This window comes from Pagrus pagrus, assembly GCF_965226575.1.
Source record: "Pagrus pagrus genome assembly, chromosome: 10".
Classification (NCBI taxonomy): domain Eukaryota; kingdom Metazoa; phylum Chordata; class Actinopteri; order Spariformes; family Sparidae; genus Pagrus; species Pagrus pagrus.
In genome coordinates this window covers 3478673-3496544 of record NC_140194.1, presented here as the reverse complement: position 1 = coordinate 3496544, position 17872 = coordinate 3478673, and the positions used below count along the sequence as shown (strand labels likewise).

The window sequence follows — 17872 nt, the reverse complement described above, 5'->3', positions numbered from 1 at the left end:
GTGAAGCTCCAGAAATGTGTTTTGTGGAAACTATTAAAATTCATCTGTGAATGATAATGACTGAATGTATCACTGATGGGTGAATTTGTCCTTTAAGCTGTCTTTCCCTTACAAATAAAGTGGCGTTTCACTGCACAACACCAGGGTTCACTGTTGCTCCAGAGACACTTGCAGCCTGCTGTCAGATGCAGAAGCTTCAGTTTCTCTGCAGCTCAGATGCAAAACAGCTCCAATCCAACAGATCTGTCAGAAAAATCTCCACTTCAGGGAGTAATTACTTTTTTTTCTTTTTAGATTAGATTTTTTTCCACCTCGTAGACAATTTTTCTACTGGGCTTTTTTATTCACACTGAGCTAGTTTAGTCAGTGTTACAGTGGAGCTGCTGTTATTTCCAGTATATTCAGTGTAAACTCCTCACTGCTGCCTGACAATCAGGAACACATCTTCCTTTTTTTTTTTGGATACAATTGTTGAATCCATCATGACGTTCACTGAGGTGGACTGGGGGTTCATCCAGACTCCACTTTTCAGGGTTCAGAGGGAGGAAAGGTTAGACAGACCCTGTGAGTGAGTGATCCCAGCTAATGACCTTGAAAAGTAATTCAGATCTTTTTCATTGAGTTCTCCTCCAGAGGAACGGAGAAGAGGATACATTATGCATGCAATCTATTATTAATGCTCTTGAGTCATGTTACGATCAGACATGGGCCCCTCAGAAGATATGTGGAGAAAAAATAGCTGATCCTCTGGGGCCCTCTAAACATGTTTTTATATATATATATATTTAAAAAAAGCAGCTGCTTGTGTATTGTGTGATTCATTATTCACTGCAGTTTCTGTCTTTACTTATAACATTTAACAGGATTTCTGCAAAGTTTTGAAGAGTAAAGTTTTTCTTGCAAGTCTGCAGAGAATAAACACTGAAGCACTGTGCTCCATGTGTGCATTGCCTTCTCTTTTTTATTATTAATAGGCCTCATCAGGGTTATATTGATGACTTTCTATCGATTCTCTAAAGCAATCCAATTAAAACTCTTTGCTGCTTCATCCCGAGAGTCCATTGGCTGACAGCTGCTCTCGGCTCTCCGCCGCCCCGCCTCCGTCTGTCAAGCACTGCGCTGGTACAGCACTGTGACTGTTGATGTAGTCAGATTACTACTCTTTAACTTTAATGCGACAGCGCTGGATGGACTTTACAGAATAAAACAGATTCACATTTATCGTGGCGCTCGTGCAGAGACGCGTGCGTAACCAAACTCCACCGCCTTGAATATTTTCCTCCACTTTTCCCCCCAAGCCCTCCTTTACAGCATGAAGTGCAGTTATGGCAAGGAGTAGCAAGACAGCAGCGAGGACCCTGGAGGATTTGACGCTAGACTCGGGTTATGGTGGAGCCGCCGACTCCTTCAGATCTTCCAGTGCGTCGCTGTGCTGCTCAGAGGCACATGGGGGGACTCACTGGCATTTAACCGACTCGATGCACAGTCGACACAACAGCCTGGACACTGTCAACACGGTCCTGGTCGAAGACGCCGAGATCCTGGAGAGCACCGGGCAGTGCGCTAAACTACCCGAGCTTGAGGATGTGCCGTGGAGCCTCGGGGAAGTGGCGAGCGCGCTGAGCAGGGACGAGGAGATGAGCCTGCCGACCCCCCCGCAGGACGTCCTGCACAGGCTCTCGGTGCTGGTCAGCCGGGCCCTGGTGAGGGTCGCCAAGGAGGCGCAGCGCCTGAGCCTGCGCTACGCCAAATGCACCAAATACGAGATCCAAAGTGCCATAAAGATGGTCCTGTCGTGGACCGTGTCGATGAACTGCATCGGCGCGGCCCTCAGTGCCTTGTCCCTGTACAACATGAGCACGGAGGAGGACAAGTTCAGCCGCGGTAAGTCGGTGCGCTGCGGACTCATCTTCAACGTGGGGAAGTTCTTCAGGTGGATGGTCGACAGCAGGGTCGCGGTCAGGATCCACGAGCACGCCGCCATCTACCTGGCTGCGTGCATGGAGAGCCTCTTCCGCGAGGTGTACGCGCGGGTGCTGCGCAGTGCGCTGCTGGAGAGGGATAACGGGATCCCCAAGTTTACCGTGGAGACCCTGGAGCAGGCCATCAACGGCGACGCGGAGATATGGGGGTCTCTGCTGTCCTGGCAGCATCTGATCTGTGGGAAGAATGCAAGCGGTGAGTTATGAATACTGTAAGTCCATGCAACAGGGTCCTGCTCCACTTCACCCACAGATATCAAATCCCTTATGCGCAATATGTCACTTGTAGGAGTCCCCCCTCTCATCTCTCAGTGCATTAACACCAGAGCAACACTGGTGAGGCTTCTCCCCTTTTACTAATGCAACAAGAAAGATGATACTGATCCAAACCAGCCTCATCTGTGTCATTAATGATTATGAGCAGTATAAGAGCTCCCTCAGATCTCTGATATACACTGTACACACCACCGTCTCTCTTTTGTTGAGCAACAGTGAACTTTAACTTGAAGACATCAGTGAAAGAGCTTTCATGGTGCAGAAGCTGCAGGCAGGTGATGACTGACTGACTGAGTGTGTCAGGATCAGTCAGAGTGGTCCTCTCCAGGCCAGCTCGCCTCCTCTGTCTTCTGTGCAGCGCCACACTGCAGATGTTATTCTCTGGTTGCCCTTCTTATACTGTATGTGGCTGTTTTGTTAGTGCACAGAATGATGAAGCGGGCCCTGCGTGTCCCCGGGCTCACTGCCTCACTTTGAGAGCTTTCAGTGAAAGGGGCTCTCCCTGTTGGTTTTCTCACAATGATGCCCTGCAGAGGTGAGTTTTATTCTTTTCACCCAAAGAGGAAGGAGGTCTTTGATTCCTGTGTACATTCGCCGGTTCTGGTGCACACAAAACCATTTCACATCAGCTTTTTCCAAGTGCCGAGAAAATACCTTTCGGTGTGTGTGCTTTTCAAAGTAAGTGTAATTGCATTCAGAGCTCACTGCCACTAAACCAGCAATACATCACAGACCACTCCAACACATGCTTGCTCCTGTTTTGATGGATGTTGTAAAAATGCTGCTGTGGCTCCTCTTGCAACAGGTTTACGTAATGAAAGGCCTTAGGGGACCTATGTGCTATCATGCATTATGCAGAGTGATGTGAATAAAACTGAGTTATAGAGTGAGGGGGAGAAAGAGAGACAGACAGGCAAACAGAGAGAGGAAAACTTACAGAGACTCTGTGACCGTATTGATGAATCACCAGCAGAAGCTCGGCACCATGAGAGGAGCACTTTACTTCACTGTACCTCTTTGTTTTAAAGGCACAGAGAAGCGTCTGCTTGTTTACAGTAAACGACTGCAAGCCTTCTGCTGCACAGTCAGAAACAGACTCACGTAAATTATTTGTCGTCATGACAGCGTGTAGCATCATTATTTTACACTACGTGTCGACACATCGTGCAAAAAAGTGGTCGGCTCAAAGAGACTGCGATGTAACATCAGAGTGACAGAAGGAGCGTATACACTGTACAGTATTAAATGTCAATGTTCAGTCACTCTGCACACTCAGGCCACTTGGCATGCAGCTCCCGCTGTAGAAGAGGTGTGGCGAGTGTTCAGTGGTGCATTGGACCGGTGAATAGGATGAGATGCAAGAAAAACGTCTGGACCATGTGGAATATTTAAGTTATACCTAAGGCTAAAAGAAAAAGTGGCATTTTGTGCAAAGTGCTCTTCAGTATGTGTCGTACGAGCACGAAAACGTATCCGACAGCGGCTAGAATCTATATTTTCTCGTAACAGTGCAACAAATGACTATACAACATGAAGAGCTCTTTATAGTGGCAGTTTACTCACTGTTTTGGTTTTCTAGTTTGCAACTCTATCGCTTTGATTCACTCTTACCGCTCTCTGACTGTAACGAACGCTTAACGACGAGTTATTTTATCAGCTTGTTGGCTAGCTGGTGAACATAGTGGAGCATTTAGCCGCTAAAGAGATAAATGTTTCCCCTAAAAGGAGATTTTAGTTGAAAAAATTCAAAAAATCAACTCAAATAATCAAAATAATGTTGATAAACAGCTGTATTGACATGATGTTCATGTGTTGGGCTGTGTTTCAGAGATATCGACTGATGTTAGCGTGCTACCCAGCTACCCTTGGCCCGTCCTGGTCCTAAGCCCCTTAGCTAGCACTACAAACATTAACACTCCCCTGGTCACTGAGCTGCCAGTCCAAACCGTTAGCTGCAGGGCTAACTGAGCTAACTAGCCAACAGCAGCTATTGTTAGCAGCAATTAGCGGTCACTCTGGTGATATGCTGCCCCCTAGTATGAACTTAATAGGTGGCCAGTTCTTGCATATTGCACCTTTAAGGGACTGGAGGAGACCAAAACAAACAAACCAACAATGAATATTGTACCTGTTCGTCAGGTGAGCTCAAACACAGCTCCAGACTGAATGCAAACGTGGCTCCATAAATAGGCAATTCATGCTAACATGTCAGATATATCGACTTAAAGTGTAATAATACATCAGTGTTTCGTTCACAGCTTCTCTCTGCTGTCTCTGAGAGGCAAAAATCAAAATGAATTAATGCAGCCTTAAGTCTACAATACTGCAGATACACACAGTATTTTATCAGATTTTGAGATGCACACTGCCCCCTCCTAAGTTCACAGTTTAAACTTTAAGTGATAATATTCCAGTGTTGTGTCCACAGTTTGTTTCTGCTGCCTGAAAGGGGCTGAAAAGTCATTTACTGCAGGTTTAAGGCTGAAAGGTTAACACACGAAACAGGCGTTCGTCTGTTGGAGGCGTCAGAAGATGACTGGTTGAAATTATTTATAGGAACTTCCACATAATGGAAGATTTTGCCCTCCATCACATTTGCTACTGTGACACCGCAGGACCTCTAAACCTCAAGATATCCTCTATCTGCAGTGACAGATAAGGCAGAGACACAGCCGCATTATTTCTTGTCTTCACAGTAGAATCAAACAGCCAGTCAATCTGAGGGTGGGTTGACCTTAACCGAGCCGCTGCCTGCCAAATTGAACCTCCGTATCGTTCCATCCATTCTCTCCGTCTCTCTCTGCCAAGTAGGAGTAATTGAGGTGATTTTTCCATATTATGCCAACGCTGGTAGCCCGGCTTTGTCAGGAGGCCTTTATGAATATCCTTATTGCATCTCCTCCACATAAGCTGATGTCATTTTTTGTGCTGTCACAGATTCAATAAGGTAGTGACCGCGTTGTATGTTTTTTCTTTTTTAACTTTTAAACAGGTACCTTGGTGATGAGCTACAGAGCTAGAGGTTAAAGGTGCAATATGTAAGAAATTTAGTTATAAACTTTTTATTTTATTATCAACAGGATGTGAACAAATAACAGTTTTGACATCATGATATTTACGTACTGTGTTGCAGAGATATCTACTGATGTTGGCATGCTAACCAGCTAGCCACAGCTTGTCCTGATCCGAAGCTGCTGGGCTAACAGTGTAAACACCAAGAGTCACCTGGTCCTCCGTGGTCCCAGTCGGGACTGCTAGCTGCAGAGCTAGCAGCAGCTAGTTATCACAGTTTGCAGCAGTTAGCGGTTACTATGCTGATATGCAGCGCCCTGTTTGCCATTATTCTTGCACATCTCACCTTTAAAGCAATGGTTTTGTCTTTTGGGGAAAAGATTTCTTGTGAATAAGATGAGAAGATTGAAACCACTCGTACAAGTTAACAGTAATTATAAAGCTACAGTCAGCTACCAGTTAGCTTAGCATTAAAAGTTGCCTGGCCCTGACCAAACATAATAAGATTCACCGTCCAACACATCTAAATCTCTCTAATTAGTACATCATGTCAAACACTGAAGTATAAAAACAACAATTTGTATTTTCTTGGCCGGGAACAGTCACTTCCTCAAACCTCATGCTGGTTGGTTGGCAACTACATGGTGATAACATAAGTAGATTTCATGAAGTTTCTGCTTCTGGCTAATCAAAGGCCTGCTAATGCAAAAGCTAACGGCTGCTGGCTGTAGCTATAAATTAAACCATACACGTATGAGTGTGGTATCAATCTTCTCATTTAACTCTCGGCAAGAATGCAAACATGTGCAACCCTCACGACTCATCGGTAATAGAAAAGCAGTCCAGGTACTGTATGCTGTATGTTATATACAGGTACGCATTGCTTTTTTTCTCTGTTGTTCAATTTATACGAACAAGAGGAGAAAGCTTGTTCTCGGTCGTCTCATGAATTGATGTGTCTGGCCTCAACACAGGATCCATAATTACCCGGCGCTATAATGTCTGTTCTCACCTACTGCACATCACAGTTCTGCAGTGGCTCATCCAGCATATGGCAGGCCTCCCACACACAAGCCCAAAACACACACATACATCAAGATGTCAGGGGCTCCTCTCACCATGTCTGACTCAGTGTTATTTGCAGGTGGGTGTTGGATTTCCCTTCTTCGGCGGTGGTATCCTGTCAGAACAGGAAACTGCTCTATATGGTGGAATATTTCTTATGGCTCCCGCAAGACACGGCAACACAGAGATGCTTTGATTTCCTTTAACGACGTGTGCATGTCACAGAAAATGTCTGGTGGAACGTGATATCCAGCGCTCAGGGATACGTACCACCCCGAGGACGAGTTTGTAATCACACTCGAGGTGTGAGATGACTTTCAAGTCTGGGCAGAGCCGGTTGTGTCGAAAGAATTAACGGCGAGTTTTAGAAAAGACGTTTAAAACAAGTTTACGTAAGGTACGTCGCCATTTCAGGCCGTTTGGTTTTATGGTGGTGGTTTTTTTTTTTACAGGTGGACAAACATGCATGACTTGATGTTGAAATGTTGCCAGTGCAGCTACAACTCATTTTAATACCGATGCCTGTAAATGACCTACATAAGCAAACTATGATAGTGGACTCCATTTCTAAGTTAGCTAACGTTAGCATTAATTGCTCTCCATTAGTGGAAGGGCGAGAGGCACTAAGACGAGTCACTCAAGAAGTCAGCAGCATGAAACAACTTAAACGAATCATCCACAGGCTCGTACAGGCGAGACAGACAGACAGACGGCTAATACAAAAGTGGTTCATACATGTAAATTGTTATAAATAGTTACATATGAACCAAACATGTGAAATCGATTCTCTCCCAAACTGAAAGAGGGTCTGAGGATGGAGACGGAGGCTGTTCGCAGCATCTTTAGCTCATTGCTTTGGTGCTCTGGTCGACAACATACCATTTTGGTTCACTTTCATTTAGCATCGACATTTGACGATCATCACAGATTCTTCTTCTTCTTCTTCTCGACCAGTCGCAGCCTCAGTAGAAATACAATGCAGCCTCAGTTTGCATCTTTGTGGAGCTGTTGCCAGTAGCATGTGAAATATAACCCTTGTCGAGGGGTAATTTGAGCTAATTCAAACAACTAGGGGATGCTGCTCTGTGGTATTGTTCTCTCTTCACTCTCACCTTTTCCTCTCCTGGAAAACATTCTTCACTGTCTTTTTCCAGCACAAACAACACACCTCTCTGAGGGCGAGCCTCACGCCGGGCTCAGGCACGGTACACTATCCTGGCCCTGGCACGGTTGGAAGAGGTGTGCTTCGGCACGGTACCGTTGCTCATGCACAAGCACAAGCAAGGGTCTGCAATGTGGACTTCTTCTTGCTGTCTATGATCAAAACAACACAAAATAAGCCACAGAAAAGTCGTGCTGTGACCGGGCTACGACATGATGACGTATGCACAGGAGGTAACCGTGCTCAGGCCCGGTTGCAGCCGGAGCGATATGAGTGCAGGCCAGCGGGGGACGGGGGAGGAGGGACAATTGTGCTTCGGTACAGTACAGAGCAACTGGGCCAAGTGTGAGTGCGCCCCGAGTCTTGTCAAAAGGCACTCTTTATGGTGTGAAGTGTGTAACCGAGGTGTGATTTTCCTTTTAAGGCCTTATGTTCTCGCAGCAGAATATAATCTGGTTGACCCAGCAATGAGCATTTAACTTTCACAAGTGAGACCTCACTTCTGTAAATTTCCCAGACACAGACCTCATGTGTGAAACCCAGAACAAATGGGCCTCTTGTTGTGGGGTTAGGATGTGGATGCTATACGAGCAGTGACACCGTTCTTCCTTTGGGTAGTTTTGTGTGGTTTCAGTTGCGCTTCACGGGGTTGAGGCGGTGCAGGTCCGACTCCATTCACAGTGCTTTTGTTCCTTATCCAATAGCGGCTGTTGAAGTGCGAGGTCGGTGCCTGGTGCACACATGCTGCGGTGACGGGCAGGCAGACAGGAATGACTGCGGTCTGCAGCGGTACCACTCTGTACCAGTGGAGACCAGTCCCCATTATGTCTGGGAGTGAGCTATAACATATCTGTGCTGGGGAAACCCTCACACAGCAGCGTACCCGTGGGCATATAAGGCAGCTACATACGCAGACAGAGTCGCACATGGCCCAGGAGCAGATCTGGTATTAATTGAGAGTTTGGGAGTAAGAATGAGGAATGCTGATGTGACGTGGAGTCTGGTACGGCGAGGTGGAGCGCCGGCCAGCTTTACTTCAGTTGATTAGGAGGAGACAGGTGACAGAATACAGTCGAGGCTGCGCCCAGCTGGCAGCGCCGGCGATAGGCCGGGCGTCCTGTAATCAACCTGATGCACCTCAGAGGATTGTGTGAAAAGTTTCAGTTGCATGCTGTGTTTGTTGAAACATATAGTACCAGTCAGCCATTGACCCTATTCACACGATGGCCATTTTCCTCTGGCGTTGTTGGGGGAAGCTTGAATGCTGGGACAACGTTATGCTGCTGTGTTCGTAGGGAAACTTAATAATATAAAGTCATTGGACAATGAAGATCTGGAGGGAAATTGTTTGTGTTTCATTTCCAGGCTTAAATAAATGTGGGTTAAACACTATCAAACAGCAGTGTTAGCTAGGAAGTGGTTGAATGCTCATGTTAGCTGTTGATGAAGCTAATGCGTCATCAAAGATGTTGTTTTATCTTGTAAAATGGTGCAACGTCCCTCTGGATTTTTTTTCTTTCCATTGTCTTTTGAGTCGCTGATCAGTCTGGAAGCAGTGAAATGATAATGATGATTGATAAGCGGCACCACAGCTGAGCGTCAGTGGCCGCTGTGTGAAAATGCTCAATTGTACACAAGAAACAGACTAAAAAAATACAGAATTACTCTCCGACTGTTGAGGATTATTGTAGCGGCCCTTCAGGGGAACCATCCTGTTTCTGACTTTAACAGAAAAACAACAAAATATATTGCAACTTGACTTGATGTTTATGGATATTTCTTCAAGGCAGAAAGCATTGCAGTGAGCTCCTGCAGCTCCGACTAATTTTGTCGATTTTTCTCATTTTCATGCTTGACCTTTTACACCGAAATGAGATTTACTCCGTTATAACCCTGACAATGTCAACCCAGTGTGTGTGCTCTTATTATTTTGAAATCACTCTGCATAATGTGTTTAGCTTTTCTATTTACTGTCAGCAGTTTTTTATGTCATGGTGACATTATTGAGGGAGCTTTATCTGCATTATTCCTGGGAGAGATTTGTTTCCCCTCCGGTCTAAATCTTCACGCACAGGTAGAAAATTAAACTTTTCTCAGTATACCAAATGCTAGACCGGAATAGTTTTTAACAATTAGAGTGCACTTTGGAGCCAAATCTGGTGAAGCCATCGCTAAGAAGGAATTGTTCATGATGTCAACTTTGGAGGAAAAGCAGAGGGAGAGAAAGAAGCACAGATGGCAAGGATCAAAACAGGAAAATCCATAAGAGAAGCTGTGGGTGACAGATGAGACCCAGGCAAGCAATGCCGACTTCTTATTATAGCAGGAAGAAGACTCTGGGCAAACAAGTACCAGCAAGTGGATTAGCTTGTCGAAGCATCAGTATCTACTGCGCTGTGTTTCTGCAGCCCTGAACTCCTATTGTTGTACGAAGGGAAATGATCCAGTTTAAATAACAGCCAGTCTGGCTGGAAGTTATGAAGAAGATACTGGTAAACAGGCTTTTGTACTTTCTCTCCTCTTTGATGTGAGCGCAGCAAAAATTCAAAGAAACGTTGTTGTCACCATGAGAAAAGCGATACGTGTGATGGAGACAGCTGCGTGTCAGGACGCGTCGCGGCACCTCTCGATTCACAGTTGATGAACTATGAACCGACTGCGCCTGCCGACTGTTTCTGAACAAAGCAGGTTTTCAGCAAATCAGTCGCCACCAGCAGCGATATGCTAATGTGTTTACGCCTGCATCGTCTCACCTGTTGTTGTTTAATCGCAGGAACACAAAGATGACAGTCGGAGGACCAGCTGGCAGCAACATCGCTGATAAGTTCATTACTTGTGAGGAAACAATTTGCGGTGACAGTTCGCCTCCTCTGGGTGTGTGTGGTAATCCTCAGCTGATAACGCTGTCATGTCAAGACATCATTTCCCTAAATCAAGCAGCGGTCCAGCACCACACAGAGCCTGTCAGTCGGGCCGGGAGTCGGTGTGAAGACGAGCTTCTTATCTGCCCACTGGCAAACTCCCACTTTCTCTACTGTGTATACTTTTCACAAAGAGTTAAATGAGAGGATTGAGAGCATCTCTCCTCTGTATTACACATCTACAGAGCTTGTAGAAAGATGTAGAAGCATTTAGTGGCTGGATGCTATCAGTACCACCTTTAAATATGAAGCTACAGCCCAGAGACAGTTAGCTTAGCTTAGCATAGGCCTGACACAGCCAGTCAGGCTCTGTCCAAAGGTAACACAATCCCGCTTGCAGCAGCTTTAGAGCTAACTGATTTGCATGTTATATCGTATTTTGGGGACTATTCCTTGGACTTCCTGGAAACTTGTTGTCATCATGAGGTTGCCAGGCAACCAGAGGAGACTTTAGGAAATAAAGGAGATATAACATTTGACAATTAGTGAGCTTTAGAGGTGCTGCTGGGTGCTAACACCTTCGAATGACTGTTCCCCCCTCCTTTCAGTCTTTATGCTAAGCTAAGCTAACGGTAGCCCCATATTAAACAGGCAGACATGGGAGTAGCTGATTATCTTGTCTAATTCTTGACAGACGAACAAAGCATTTTTAGGATGAGGGGTATTTATTCCAGGCTCGACAGCCTCTCAAAATATCAGCGCTCATCCCCGTCGTGCCTGAATCACCGGCCATCCTAAACCTTTGACAGAAAATCAGCCAGGGCGGAGAAAATGTGCTCTTATTTGCCTTCTGAGCTGCCGGCGTTCAACTCTCCTGCGGTCCTCACTAATCCGTGGATACAGTACAGTAAAGCTATAGGGGTGCAAACATGGCTGGGATTTTCTGAAGTGATCATGTGGAGCTGTACTTCTTATTATTTCAGTCTAACGTGAACCCCTCGATGCGTGTTTCCTCCCGCACATGACGACTGCAGACTCATCAGCTGTATAAACACAGAGCAGATATAGTTCATGTGACAGATATAAACACACTCTGCCTCTGACATGCCAGCCTTCCCGTGGAGTAAACATATACTTTGACTGGAGGACATAATTATCCTTGGATATATGGATATATACACTAGTTTGCGCTGATCGCTGCTGCAGTCTGTCGTGTCGTTACTGAATCCTTTACAAGCTGCTCGCTGGTTCTGGATCAGAGTTAAAATCTGAGATCACTGCACAGAAACACACCAACCTGAGCACCTGAGCAGACCAGATTTCTGTCAGTCTGCGTCATTGACTGTTTCACACATCTTCCCCTGAATGGGTCTGGACTTGTTTTATCCACTCGCAGGGGAAGTGATCGTTGGTGAAGCTGATAGTGTCAGCGACGCAGAGAGAGCAAGTTTATCCAGTTGAGAGTCATATCGTTGCTGCGATGCATTTTGGTCTGTTGGTTTGTCTTTGTAATTAAATCAGAATACACAATAGACTAAGTATCACTATTAAGGGTCCAAATCCTCCATATGTCTGAAAGGCAGTGAAAAGTAAAAGCAAAAAGTCGAAATAATACGAGGAGACGTTGCCAATGCAGCTCACATTTAGCTTTTATTAAGAGTGCTGCTTGAAGGAGTCCTAAAACCTGGAAATAAGTTATAATGTTTGCACTTCCGGCTCCTCAAATCCTCAATGGGTTGTTTTTTTTTTGTGTTTTTCTGCTTCGAGGCCTGAAATAAGGTCTGTGGCTTAACAGGTCACATCTTCACGTCATCTTAATGGTTGTTTTTGAAGCGTATGAGCTTGTTTGTGAACAATGAAAAAAAAAAAAAGGCACATCCTGGGGCTTAGTAGCAATATAGGAGGCGTTGAATCTGCTGATGCACCACTCATTCTGTTCCACTGGACCGGTATCCCATTACCTCCCGTGAGAGCTCCGAGCGCTGACCTTCGGACCGCGCGTGTGTCATTGCATATATATATACACCGACGCATGTTTCAGTAAAGTGTGTACGCCGCTCCTCTTTTTCTATTTTCCGCCGTGCAATCACCTCAATCAGAGCCAGTGACCCGAAAAAGAATTAGCCAGATAATTTTAATAAAACTAATCAAGATGTGAATATAAATCTATTTGTTCTTCGTCGTTGCCCTTTTCTCTCACTCTCTCTGTCTTGCCTCTTCATTTCCTCCCGTCTGTTTCAGTCCAGCTTTTCTTATTCACTGCAGATATAATGAGTCCACAGCCTGCCACCGCCTTGATGGAGAGTAAGTGCCGAGTTGAGGTAACCTTGTCCCGTCCTACGTGTCTGGCGGCGCTGTAATAGTTCTGTCAATCCAGACGTGGAAGGCCCTCCCCCCCCGCCGGGGTGCCTCGGCAGGGCTCACGCCGTGGACGGACACGTGTGTCTGAACCATGACAGATCTGTAACTGTAGTTATAGCTGTGTTTCAATGTGAAATGTGCCCGACATCAAGACTTTGCCTGAGTATCAATCAACATTTTAAACATCAGGTCCACATCTGGTTCCTCAAACTTTGCACTTAAACAGTCGAACGCTGGACGTCGTCTCAGTCCTTCACTCCGACTGAGTGAGTTTGCTCAACCCCCCAGCTGAACTAGTGGCATATGGTACAGATTGCCACGGTAGAAGGTATATGTCTATTTTGCTCGTGACATTTTTTATTACTAACACATGCCGGCTCCTGCTTCACTTCCAGCTCTTTTCTTAAAGTGCATCGCTGGCAGAATAACAACCACACTGTGAAAAGACAGATGCAGGCAGCAACTGTAACTTCTGCCCTTTAAAAAAAAACACTCAGACATTTCCCTGTATATTTTGTTGTGGCAGCCAGAGCAGTGAAGTACCTTAAACCCCAAAGATAAATATGTTCTCGCAGTAATTTAATCAGAGTGCTGCAGATTGTATTCATCATCCCCCCTAACCTTTCCTTTAGAGGAAACGATCATTGTTTGGTGCATATGTTGGGTAACTGTGAGGATTTAAGGCTTCAAAGCAGTAATGACATACTTATGTAATGATTGCAGATTAATTACATCCTTTCAAAGTATATCTGTCAGTAGGATTAGAGAACGGGTGAGTGAGGAAAAGTGCTGAAAGTTAAATACACTTTTTAAAACTTAGATTTTTTTCCCTCCTAGTGTTGTCATCTGTTCAAATTTCTCTGTATACCTGATTCATAACTGGATAAAATGATTAACTATAGAGCTGTTTGTAATGACCGGGTCCCCATATTAGTCATATATCATGTTCAGCTGGCCACGCACAAGGACCCACAATCACAAAGGTGAAACTAAATGTATTTCAGAGAGCACTGGTACTTCCAGAAACATGTTGCAGCGATCTAAGTCAAAACACGTGCAGGTGTTTTTCCAGAAACTTGCCCAATACTGGTCAGAGAGTGGTGGCATGACAAGGAGCTGTTAAAGGTGATGCATCAATAAAAGAGGTGAAGAAGAAAAAGAAAATGAGCTGATGTAAAAAACAAGACTCAGAAGCCACCGAGGATGTGCGCCAGCCTTGAAGAACAAGTTTGCATAGTGGCCAAACAGTGTAATTACATCACGTGATGCTCTGGGGCCCAGAAAGACTTTTTTCCCATAAGCTTGCATTGTGAAAGTTAGCCGGAAGCTAACCAGCTCTCCGACAAAAGTCTCTTGTGCGCACGGTCTACGGGCCTCACAGGGCTGAAGAGCTGGATGATTTTATACGCAGGAAGTTGAACTCTTCAGGCGTCATTGTACGTCCATGAACGCCACACTAGCAGCTTTGTTAGGCTGTACATGGCCTCAGAGCAGTGCTGTAAGCTGAATGCTAACATCAGCATGCTAACAAGACCACACCGCAGAATGCAAACATCTTGATGTCGAGCAAGTTTAATGTTTATACCTTGTTCATCATGTTAGTTTAGCATGTTAGCATGCTAATACTTGCTAATTGGCACAAGCAGGCAACAGCTGTGGCTGATGTCATGAGTTTTTGCAGATATATTGAGTCATGAGACAAAGTATTGGACAAATTACAACTTTGATCAGATGCAGTATCACCAAACTTGACATGTCTGAATGTCTGAACCAAATTTCATGGAAATTCATCCAACAATCATGAAGATATTTGCTATTTGAAAATCGATTTACTTTTTGACTTATTTTAAACTGGACCAACGCAGTCAGAATATCCTCAGGTCTAATGGAGACCCACGTTGCATATTAGTGGGAAACAGTGAACATTAAAAGCAATGTTTGTTGATTTTTTATTAACCAAAGCTAATTTCCAGGAAAACGCCCACACCACTGCCACAGTACAATGGTGATGAAGGCCACTATGAATGAGTCAGCCTCGTCATCCTGCTCTGATGAGTCTTTTAATTCAGTCCCCGTCTCGTTTGGACCGACGGGAGTTCAGAGCTCTCTGTGACTCACAGGATGGAGAGGAGTCGAGAGGATGACACGCTGCTGGTGAAACAGGTGTGTCTGTCAGTTTTTATACCTGGCATGATGTTGCATCAGCTCGGCCACACGGCTCTGATCCACACAGTCTCCGCTCGCAGCTGGAAGTCTGTTTTCTAAAGGACAGGAAGAGCGCTGGGAGGATGAGTTTACTGCATGCTGGGAGGAAAGGCTGTTCACTTTCAGATAATCTCCCAACCTGCTGAAAAATACATGAAGCGGGGAAACTCTCATGAATTCTATGCATTGCATGAATATTGTTTATTCGAGCATCTGAAATTGAATCATTTTTGAGCCGCTGTTGTTTATTTTTATTTTTTTGCATCCCGAGGGAAGAAATAATACCTTTCATGTCATGTCAGTTGGTACCCATCCGGGGAAAGGTCCGAGTCTAAATTAAACTTATCTCAGGTTAATGCCTGAATCTGATTAAAAAAAGATCACACCTTTATCTCTGGGGTGGAAGAGGATTCAATCACCAGTCCGCGGCTGATGTCCCGTAACAATCACGAACCTTCTTCACCAAATATCTCTGAGAGGAGAAACGAGCCCACCAGCGAGGGACGAAATGAAAGTCTGAAAATGTCAAATTCAGGCTCGTTCCTCAGCCAGGAAACAAATTATTGATTGTCTCCAGGTGATGATGACTGATTGCAAAACAAGATTTCTGCCGTTGTAACCTTTCGTACAGCTGCCGAAACGTACACAGCGAATGAAATGATGAATTCAACCTCTGCTGCTCTCCCACCGTGTGTTTTGCTGTAGGAGCACGTGCGGTGTGCAATCACACGGACTGAGTTATTGAGAGTGCGAGAGCGAGTGGGGGAGAGAAGAGAAGCAGATGGAAGGCCGGATATGAAAACAAGGTGAAGAACACTGGCAGCGAAAGCTTGAAAACAAGAGGCTGCACATTTGTTTCTGTGTGAGTGTGTGTGACGGATGAGAGAGGGCACAGCCGAGATCTGAAGTGAACTATTAGGGTCGCCTCTGCCGGCGAGGGAAGCTGCATCCATCCAATTTTGGTCTATTTGCTTGCCTGTCAGCAGCTTGAACCAAGTAGGCTAAGCGGCACCTAAAAGCAGCGCTGCCACAGTGACTGTACAGTCAAAAGGACGGATGACAGAGGACGCAGCAGTACACTCAAGTACTGATGGGTGAGGTGTGTGTGCGGGGGTTGGGTTAGTCAAAAGACGACAGCTGGAAAGAGACGTTTCTTTAAGCTTCAGGCTGTGATGAGCACGGGACGAAGATGACGTTTTCAGCTTTGTAATCACATGTTGAGGATGTCATCAGGGCATTTACTCAAGTACTGTACATAAGTGCAATGTTAAGGTACTTGTACTTTATATTTCCACCTTTTGGCACTTTTACAACACAATATTCCCTCCTACAATGATTTGACAGATATCATTACTAACAACTAACAGATGAAATGTAGCCTCTCTGCTAACACTGGCCCGTGATGTTGATCAGTGTGTGTCGTCCCTGAAAATAGATACAGAAAAACATACATAAATGAATGAATGAAAGAATAAATAAATATTTTTTCCGTAAAGGAGTTTAAATTTGTTCCAACTCCTCCATCGAAGTCCTACTTACATGTTAATACATCAGTAATAATAATAATCCAATAATATAATTAATAATTCATGTTATTATCAATTGTTGAATTCATACTCTTCCACAAATAGGGGGCAGCACATCAGCAGAGTAACAGCTAACTGATCCAAAGGCTGTTAGCTTGTTAGCTCAGTTAGCCGTGCAATGCTGGACATCTGGCGTTGGTGTTAACACAGCTAGCACAGGAGCTTTGGACCCCTGGCAGAAAGAGGTTTCAGGCCCGGGGGCTAGTTGGTTAGCATGCTAACTTCAGTACACAATACTAGACGTCTTTGACATAATGTCAAAATATTTAAGAAACATTATTCTAGGTCGAGTCAGCCGCCATCTGAAAGTACATTTTACTGTTAAAATGTTTGAATGCAGGGCTTTTACTTGTAAAGGAGTACTTTGAAATTGTGGTATTGCTATCAGAGTACTTCCTCCACCACTGCCCACTACACATGTTCAGCAGTCTGAGCTGCTGCAGAGGAAGTACAGCATTAGTTTGCACTATAAACAAGCTTCGGTTTGCAGGAGAGAGCCGGGAAACAAAAATAACAAGGCTGAAGTGTGTGAATTATGTATTTCAGTTCAATACAAAGGGAAGCAATTATCCTCTTTGAGGGAAGAAGAATGCCACGATGAAGCTGGGTTTGGTTTGTGCTCAAACTTCAATCAGTTTCAAATTAGAGTCTGTTTGTCGGTGATCTGTCACTGATAGCTGCAGGTGACGTGACCGGCAGGCGACCTGTGATGGATGAAAACCTCATTCCCTCTTTGATATACCTCGATCGTGGTCGTAAGACTGTAGCAGATTGTCAGTAGCCAGACGGTACACGATAACTCTCCTGTAGCGCAGCAACATGCACTACCTGTTGCCCATCAACCTCCACTTTGCCTCTGCAGCCTTCTCTGAGCTGCACCCCGCTGTGAGCACAGCTCCCACTAATCATACATTGACGGCCTTTGATCATCACTGCACATGAAATGAGCTGAACTTAAAGGCCTTGCAGAAAACTTTTCCTACTTTTCTTTAAGCACCAGTGTTGTCGTGCCTTTTTTCTCCCGCTGACTGATGATGCCTTCTGACTGCAGCTGTCTGCCGGCTGATGTTTTAAGGCAGATTCCTCTGTAAAATCGGGTTTGAGGGGCGCTGAGATGGAGACCCTGCCCTTTGCCCTCTGCTACCACTTCAGGCTGTTTGATAAAACATTACAGAGACAGAGAGGGAGTCCTTTGGGCAGCAAGCGATGTCGACCCAAGTGTTACCTGCCCTGTGGGAGCAAAAAGATTATCACGTAGACATCGCAGTGTCTGTTGCAGCTGCTGCAGCTGAGGGTGGTGTTGAGTAACAGAGGAGCCTCAGGATGTGACTAAATCCACACAGACAATAAATTCAACATTTC

At 45.1% G+C, this 17872-nt stretch overlaps 1 protein-coding gene across 2 annotated transcripts in view; it reads left to right on the top strand.

Annotated features, from left to right (window-relative positions):
- Window positions 1-1053: 1053 nt before the first annotated feature.
- The window catches only part of btbd11b (BTB (POZ) domain containing 11b), a 72098-nt gene continuing 55279 nt past the window's right edge, over window positions 1054-17872 (top strand). The window contains exon 1 of one of the 2 annotated variants that reach the window (XM_084364727.1): window positions 1054-2178. In XM_084364727.1, coding sequence (XP_084220853.1) covers window positions 1326-2178 — 853 coding nt within the window. In that variant the 5' untranslated portion in view covers window positions 1054-1325. The remainder of the gene's footprint in view (window positions 2179-17872) is intronic. The other variant, XM_084364726.1, reaches the window with a different exon arrangement.